General features: G+C 40.4%; 1 protein-coding gene across 7 annotated transcripts in view; it reads right to left on the bottom strand.

The window, feature by feature from the left end:
• Positions 1–770: 770 nt before the first annotated feature.
• LOC101861194 (serine incorporator 1) overlaps positions 771–9,099 on the bottom strand; it is a 36,650-nt gene continuing 28,321 nt past the window's right edge. For 4 of the 7 annotated variants that reach the window (XM_005094068.3, XM_005094070.3, XM_005094069.3 and 1 more), the window contains 2 exons: positions 4,292–4,439; positions 771–2,644 (listed from right to left, as the gene is read on the bottom strand). In XM_005094068.3, coding sequence (XP_005094125.1) covers positions 2,506–2,644; positions 4,292–4,439 — 287 coding nt within the window. In that variant the 3' untranslated portion in view covers positions 771–2,505. Of the gene's footprint in view, positions 2,645–4,291; positions 4,440–7,391; positions 7,431–9,099 lie in introns of all 7 variants that reach the window. The other 3 variants (XM_005094065.3, XM_005094067.3, XM_005094066.3) reach the window with 1 other exon arrangement.

The following is a 9,099-nucleotide window of genomic DNA, read 5'->3' as shown; positions in this document are numbered from 1 at the left end:
GCTCCCAAAAACTCTCTTTCTGATTGGCCCGCCGCCGCGGTAGCTGACTTTAGCGGAGGAAATGGCGGTAGCGGAAATCCGCTAAATAGCGGACTATTGAGACCCATAATGAGACCAATTCTCCAGTGGTACCTCATATTTCTACACCTATAAACCAGAGATCAGGTAGAAAGTATGACAGGGGGCATCATCATACTCCGATCATTCTCCAGAACCTTTCCTCCTCCTCACTCTTCCTGTCCCGGTTGAAAGCTCAGCGAGTATCATGGTATAAAGACAAGAGCTATGTAAGCAGGAGGCTGCTATACAAACGTTATAATAGAATATACAAACAAGTCCGCTTAAACAGAACATGATCAATCCGAAATTACGGTACGTAAACTGAAAGAAGATTGAATTTATCTCCGATCCCCCCCCAATATTACTATTTGAGCAACCTCCCCAAACCAAAAACTCTGGCAGACTTGAAGATTTCCATTTCAGCAGACTCCATTGTATTTGTAGCATATATATATTCCTACAGACAGCTTACTGCGCTAGTGTTGTAAATAATTTTTGAAAACAACAACAAAAACAAATAATGAATGTTCCCAATTTCCAAGCAGTTGAAAACCAACAGCAAAAACCTCACTCCCTTTCCAAAACAAATTCAGTTCAATTAATCATTACTGTTTAAAAGAACACCAAAAAACAATACAAAACACATGGAGTTGGACCAGCACACTTACAAAAAAACCAGTTCATAACCATTACTGCAGACAAAATTTTGATATCATTCCAAAGTTTTATTTGTGAAGAGCAAAAAAAAAATAAAAATCAAACAACCAAGACACACATTATATATATACATCTACAACATCCATTTACATTTTTGCATTTACAAAATTGTAGAAATTCTTTATCAGATGCCAGTAAAGGTGTGTATAAAAAAAAGGACACAAACCTTTTTTCATATTTAAAACTTAAGTGGTTGTCAAAGGAAATGACATTTAAAAAGATTCAGACAAGAGAACCCTTTGCCAAATCAAACGGAGATAGTAAACACATAGAATATTCTTTTCACTTTCTTTTAGTGATCAACTCTAAAAGATATTATTTACACCCCCCTCCCGAGAAAAAACAAAACAAAATGATCAAACTCTTGTTCTACTTAGGTACGATTTCACAACAACCATCTTGTCTTTATTTAAATACTTGTTGAGGAAAAAATAGGAACAACAAAAAAATTTAATAAAAATGAAAATAAAGATAATAATGTTCACAAAAACAAAAATAATAGTGATTTCTCACACTACCTCCGAGTCTCCAGTTTTGTGCAAAGCTTGCTAGATGCTATTTGGTCATGAGCAGGAAAAAAAAAAAGGGGAAAATAACTGATCGAAAAAAGAGCCACCTTTTGGTTGCGACACCAGAAAAAAAATAACATCAACTGTAGGCCTACCTGTTGTTTCGAAAGGGGCCAAGGCGTTCAGCATTTCACAAACACATTCTGTGTACAGCTGACAACTAGAGCCATGAATCGACTTAGCCCACTCCAGCCTATACTGCAATTGCTGCGGTCACAGTTCTATTTCAGCTGCCTACCTTTGCTGTTGCCCCTACCGTTTCTGAGTAAAGAATTCTTTATTATGGTGTTGTTACAGCAGCTGTATTTGAGTCTCTATATATCAGTTAGGCCACAGTCACTTTTTAAAACACACATAGAAATTGCGGGTCCACAGGGGACAGCAATAAGAGACATGGCGGACAGGCAGTGAGTCTGCGATCAATCATAGCAGTGTGAACACTTAACCAAACAGATGGACAGCAAAATGATGCACGACTTATCACTGCAGAAATATTTCTTAAACTGTAAAAAGAAATTAAAGAAAATACAAAATATAAATTTTTCTAACGATAAGGATTTTACAGTGACGCCTTACTTGTTCTTACTCAAAGCGCAATTCAAACAAAAACGACAAATCTGAACCTGAATATTTGGAGAAAAAAACAAAAACAACAACAAACAAACAAACATTTTTTAAATTGTGATGTGAGTATCTGGGTATGCATTCACTCTGATATCACAGCAGCGTCCCAATGCTCCTGTAAAGTTCTGCTTTCCTCAAAGAAACTCCTTGATGGTATCACGCTCTAACCGTGCAACAGGAAGAAACAGGTCAACTTTTTTTTGTTTTGTTCTTAAGCTCTTCCTGCGGTTCACCTGCCAGTCCAAGATGAAAATCAAGAGTCGGCCTGTACTATAAATAGACCTGCAAGCGAACCTTCTCCTATTGCTTCTCTCATCGTTTAAATGAGACGATAGTTGTTTTTTGGGGGGGTTTCTGTTTTTTTGGCAAGGTGAAATTTTTTTCCAAGAAACCAATTACACGGTTAGAAAAGAACACCACTGTTCTGTTCCCACCCCCAGCACACAGCACAGCCATCATTCTAACAAATCGACAGCACGGAATGGTGCGTGCGCAGCGCGGGGCTGTGCTGGCGCACAGACGGCCCGCGGGGGCCTTAGCCGAAGTCTCGGCCGGAGAGGATGGCGGGCGCCACCAGCGTCCAGACGTACAGGAGGATGCTGAGCCAGCTGGAGACAATCTTCACCCAGACCGACGCCATGTTGGCGTTGAGAGTCGTCATGTCAGAGCTTGGCCTGAATGGGGTGGGGGTGGGGGTGTGGGTGGGAGAGGGTTAGGTGGAGGGAGGTGTGGGGAGGGGGAGGGGGGAAACGTGGGTAGCGGAAGAGGGGGAAGAGAAGAGAGTGGTGGAAGGTAGAGGGTTGGTGGGAGTAGGGGCGAGGGTAGAGGGGGTGGGGGGGGGGGTGGTGAAGGTAGAAAGTTGGTGGGTGTAGGGACAAGGGTGGGGGGAACGAGGGTGGGGTGGGGTGAGGGGGAGGTGAAAAGGTAGAGGGTAGAGTGTCGAGAGGAGTGTAGGAAAGTATGTTGGGCGGATGGGTGGGTGAGGGGGGGTAGAGGTTGCGAGGAGGGAGAAGAGAAAATGTGAGTTAAGTTGAGGTTCAAGGCTAATCAGAACAAAGTCGTCAACTTTTCAAAAGGATCAAATTAGAACAGCTTGTTTGTTTCATAGAAAACAAGCACATCGACACAAAAAAACTGTCATTGAGCACTGGGAAAAAGTAAGACAGACAGATGGAAACAACTTAAGGAAATTTTTTTTAAAAGGACGTACCAGCTGCCCCCTCCAATATCATAATAAAATTAATAATACTACATAATAACAATAATAATAAATATCAATATAACTTTTCAAAACTCTCTTCGATTATATAATAATACACATTACATTTAGGGAGGGGGGGGGGGGAAATTTAGTAACTAATAGTTTTGTGGTACTTGCAACACAGTTAGATCATAATATGTGCCGAACATTAAATGTGTCACAATAGAGTAACAAATACAAAAAAGAAGAAGAGAAGATTCATGTTGAACAGAGCAGCAAACCACACCAGAGCACCCATCAACCACCCACTCACATTACTTTTCAGAGGCAATTCCAGATTTTAGGAAGTTTTTTTTAGTAAGTGTTTTACGGCACTTGCAACACAATAAGGTCATATAGGTGCCAAAGATTAGAGGTGTCACAAGAGAGTAACAAATACAAAAAAGAAGGAGCAAAGATACGGACGATAGATGTTTGATAGGAAAGAAGAAGCAAACCACACCATAGCACCCATCAACCAACCACATAGGAAGAAAAAAGCTCCCCCAACCAACTTAATAAACCAACAAAAAAGCTTATTAAGTGTTGAGAAAGCAAGACTGAGAGAAAGAAACAACTGAGGGATAGATAATGTACCCAAAGGGGGATGGGTTTTTATGTTTTGCACATTCTTTTTCTTGTAAATGTTTTAAATTTGCAATTTGAGCACCTAGTGTCATGTGTCTTCACGCAGTAGCACCCTTTTTCACGTTTTGAGAACAACTCAGATATATGCAAAATTTCTTTTAGAAATTGAGAAAATCATGACTATACTGCCGTAAGCTGACAAAATGCCTTTTTTTCATCACAGCAGTTTCGAGAAATAGAAGTTTTTGTCAGCGTAACCATTTAAAAACAGAGCGATTCCGAAAATTGAATTCTAGTTTATTCAAGAACTAGTCACAGTATCACTTTGATTTTTTCACAAAAGTAGGGTAACTGATCAGGCTTTTTTTAAGCAAATACAAAATTTTGGTGTCAAAATGAAAAGAAAAAAAAGGCATTTTGTTGGCTTACGGCAGTATGCCACATGACACTGCGAAAGGGGAGGTAAGCTAGATAAACCAGTGCCATGACTCACTTGAACCAGTTGGTGAGGGTCATCATGACGTAGAGCGCAGCCAGGAACAGCATGAAGTGGTAGAAGCTGTACGAGTAGGCCACGGCCTCCTCCTCGTTGTCCCACACCTTCTGGCCCGTCTCCGCGTCGCCCTCGCTGTCAGAGCTGCCTGTGGACGCGATGACAAACGAATATTATGGGCTTGAGTTGGGGGGTTTACCGCTGGCCCGTTTGTTTGCTTGTAAAAGAAAAGTAAAGAGCAGAGGGTGCCAACCGGCTATGAAAAAATTCTGAGTGTCTCGGATCCCGTGAAAATTTGCATGCAGAGGGACGCAATATGGCATGCAAACAGAGATCAAGATCAAAATCAAAATAAATGTTCTAAAAAAATCAGTACCTCTGTAAAGAAAAGTCCATCAACAACACAATAACTGTCATTTCAAGGTAGGACAGAGGAACGCAGTGCTGCCTGTGCACTGACCAGAAAGTGAGGAGGAGGGAGGGGGAGGGTTGAGTTGTGGTACCGTTTACTGCTAGTTAGTTAAAAATTGTCCGTTTGAGCAAAGAGAAACACACAGACACAATAAGCGTCATTCAGTGCTGGGAACAAGTAAGAAAGACACACAGAAATGGAAGAGGGAAAGGAAAAAGACGTAGAGCCTGCGAGGGGGGACACCCCCCCCCCCCCAGCCTCCCCCTAACCCAAAGCTCAAATCAGCCCAAAAATAAAAAATAACCAGTTCATCTGACGTGACAAACAAACATGCTGACATGAAATAAAACAGTCACTTAAGTTTAAAAGTTGGGGGAAAAAGCGAGACAAAGAGACAGAAACAACTGAGGGAAGGTAAAGAAAATAGAACCTATATTATGTGGCACCACTGAACCACCAGCACTTATAGTTAAGGGAACATAACAGCTTTGGGGGGGGGGGGGTGTCAAACAAATCCAGGGTTGGTCCAACTCAAAGCATAAAGTAAAAACATTTACTTACTAAACTGATTCCGAAAAAACCCCAAAAAACAAGAAAAACAAGCCAGAGACCCACTGAGAACAACGGGTACGGTGCACCACCAGGCCATCAAAGTGACCCAATTTTCACCCAAATCAACAAAGTCACCACAAAAAGCGACAAAAAGAAAGCACAGAAAAGGCCTTATTTTTTGTCTTTTGGAAGTACAGTTAAGTCCTTCCTATTGGTACAGCGTGCCAGATGCACCCTAATTTTTCACAGGATTTTGTACCTTTGTCAGAAATGTGTATATTTTACAGAGTTCCACAGATATATATATATATGAACACAATGTAAACTATACATTTTAAAAACCCGTACGTAGACAAAAGGATGAGAGCTGCCAACACAAGGGTGTGCTAGTCAGCCACTTCAAACTGACGACTGTTGTTTGGGACACAAGACAAAACACACAGGAGAAGAAAGAAAGAAGAACAAAGCCCTACAGGAGTCCACTGCTCATTAACTAAACTTTACACAGCATAAAGAGCTTATCCCCACTACACTGGCCTACACTATATATCCACTCATTCACTCCGTAAGTTTTCTACCCGTCGGAACATAGTTTTTTTTCATTGGCAGGCACCTGTTTCGTTTTTATATATGTTTAGTTTTGTCTACTGATTCTCACCTATTAATTTTGCAAAGTATACCATAATATATAAAAGAAAGGAAATTACCAAGGGGAATTTGAATCCCTCCCCCCCTCCCCCCGACAAAAAAAAAAAAAGAAGAAATTAAATAGTTTGATCAAAACATGGGCTTTATTCCCAAAATCCTGTACATGACCAGCCCGAATATTTAGGGGCATAGGCCTACAGCCAAACCGGTTATACAGCTTGCCGTAGAGACAAGGAGAATATGGGGCCGGTTAGTCTGTCAGCCGGCCTTGGTGAATTAGCTACGGTCTCACGAGGGCAGTTTTCGACCACACAAATAACGAAAACCTCACTGGCACAGAACGTGCAGAAATGAGACATGCCGAGAGCAAAAACTAATGTATTGTAAAAAAAATAATTATATCACAGACATATTTTCGTAGTAGGCACTGGATATAGTGATAACGCCTTACTTTTTTCTTTAATTCATTCGGATAGCAACTGGACTAAACACATCCGAAAAAACGAACAATTCGTTTATAAAGCACGATGAACATGTGCACATAGACTGATTGATGTGGAGTGAGCAAAGTGAAAGCTATTGACAAACAAACAAGAAAGCATCCAATTGCTAGCATTTCGTGAAAAGGGTAAAATCCTTGCTAACAAAAAGCAGAAATACTCAAACTCGTCAACAATAACAATACTCTAAACAGAAAATAACAATTAAATGGTACTTCATCTATCTTGGCCGACAGATTCACTGTCTTCACAATTTCAGAGCTAACAACAACCTGTTAATACAAATGCAAGAGTTTACGAATACATTCCTAAATCTTGTGGTAGGGTGTGCATCCCAAACTTTCTGCACTGATGGCATAACTAAAGCCAGGACAAAAGAAATAAGCCCACACTTGACCTAGCTGTACCCATATCGTCAGTTTGTTTGTGTTTTAGTGCATGTAATCAGCAGCTTGCACTGTTTGCTTCCCGCACAGCCGAAAATGTTTTTGAGTGTTCTAGTAGGGACTGCCGGGCTAATAATAGTAATAGTAGTAAAACGCATTGAGCATGCTGTAGAGTGTGGATTTGCCCTATAAAAACGCAGGTATTATTACTGTTTTTATTATTATATTAAGTCCAACAAAATCTCTCACACACAAACACGCGACATATAGAAAAAGCGGTGCTGCTACATTACTAGTGTGAGTACAACATGAAGCAGACTAGGAGCAGCAATGCAAGCTTATTAACAAATATTTTGGGTTAAAATTGTCCAAGACAGCCACCCAGCATCCAGGAGAAAAGAGGCTATGTATTGGACAGTATCCTTAATTTCTATAATGTGGGGGTGGGGAGGAGGAGTGGGAAGTGGTCATTGTACAGCAGGTGATTGTCTTGGACAGGTGGCCATTAGAGCAGGTTCGACTGTAATGAGAATTCAAAGATGCGAAACAAATCCATAAAAAGGAGAGTAGAAGAAAACAACGGAAATATGAAAGAGAAAGACCTGGTAAAGGTATTCCTGAGCCTTTGGAGACGGTGAACACTGAAACAGCAGGGAGGGAGGGAACTCAAAAAAAGAACCTTCACGCTTCTACCACAGCTTCCACACTCACAGGAATATAATTTATAGTACCCATAAACAAAAACGCTCTCGACTCGATGGACCTGGGCCCACACTTCAGACTGGTGACCCTACTGAGCACTGAACGCACACCCGAGCAAAGTGTGGTGTTTGTTTAGCAGTTAACCCAAAAGAGCTCTGAATGATGGGCTTAGGAGGAGGGGCTCAAAGGGTTAGGAACCCCCACGCACTTTATACTCTATACTTTATAATCAATCTTTTCATCACTGTCTGAGCTCATTACTGAGATTCCTCCAATGTAACCCACTCTGCAATGATTACGAATGCCTTGAGAGTGTGGTTTTTTAAATATTATAATGTCACCAACAGGAATCTGGTGTGATGTTTCTAAAACATTTCACTACATATTTGGGAAGAAACTTTCAACTTGCTTTAAAGCATTTGGTCTTCATATATTGTATTTCTCTAAACATGGACGCAGACACTTCTTCTGCTAGCTATATATATGTATGTCTTCTTGAGACATTTGAGAGAACCACAGGCAATAGAAATTTTGGTTCTAAGCTATTTGATACCACATACACAAACAAACAAAACCATTAAAAAATACTATACTATAGAACCTCCTGAAAGCTAAGGAACAAAGTAAAAACGTTTAATGAAGGAGACAGCTAAAGACTTGGAACATATAATGCACGGACAACACAGTGATGGTCATGATCATTATATGGTATAGAAATATTGTACTGGTCATGGAATGAGATAACCTAACCATTGGAATCTGTTATATTTATTTCCATCTACAACAAAAGGACTGAGACAAGTGGCCTGGCAGATAAGAGAACTCCTCAAACAACAAGAAATGAGAACACCCTGTTAGTGATTTAGTTATATTCCTACGTGTGGCCAGCACTGCGACGTAGCTAATAAGGGCACACCCACAATAACAGCCAATGTTTCTCATCTAAAAAAGAACAAGACTACAGACACAAGTTGGCCCTACCAAGCTGATGGGAAGAAAGACTGGAACTCACTGTCTGGTAAATTAAGAGAGATCAAATCTTTTACTTTTAATTCATTCAAAAGAAGTCATTTAAGCTCTTAGACTAAAAAAGTATATCTAGATTTTTTGTCAAAACACAGCATTCTGCTGCTTATGTTATTTGTTTTTGAGTAGTGCCCAGAGCCCGTGTTCTTTAATCGTGGTAAAGCACTTTTACATTTTACTTTATTCTTCTTCTGATATCATTAGATTAAGTTAGATGTCAATAGGGGGTGTAATTTTCGAAAAAAGGCTTAACATCTTTTAGATGACCTGTTCTTTAACTTTAACAACAAACTACTCCTTTGCTTCTTCTTACTGCTGTCTTTTGGCCACAACCCTGATCTTATGGTAGGTAAGATTTAACACAAACACCTAGCCTACTCGGATAAGGGCAAAAAATTTCGGAGGTCCCGAGTGCAAGTTGCAAAGATCTGTCAGTGGTTCTAAAATCGATAAGAGTAGGCTTCGTCTGTCACTCAAGCAAAATTCAAAATTCCTACCAAACTGAAAATGTTTGATGTCTCCCGTGCCCTCATATGACCTTTTAAGCAGTTGCGAGCGCTGTAAAACACTTTACCCCCCCCC

The sequence above is a fragment of the Aplysia californica genome, unplaced genomic scaffold (genome assembly GCF_000002075.1).
Source record: "Aplysia californica isolate F4 #8 unplaced genomic scaffold, AplCal3.0 scaffold00075, whole genome shotgun sequence".
Lineage (NCBI taxonomy): Eukaryota > Metazoa > Mollusca > Gastropoda > Aplysiida > Aplysiidae > Aplysia > Aplysia californica.
The sequence above is the reverse complement of the archived record's forward strand: the minus strand, read 5'-3'. Positions and strand labels throughout refer to the sequence as shown.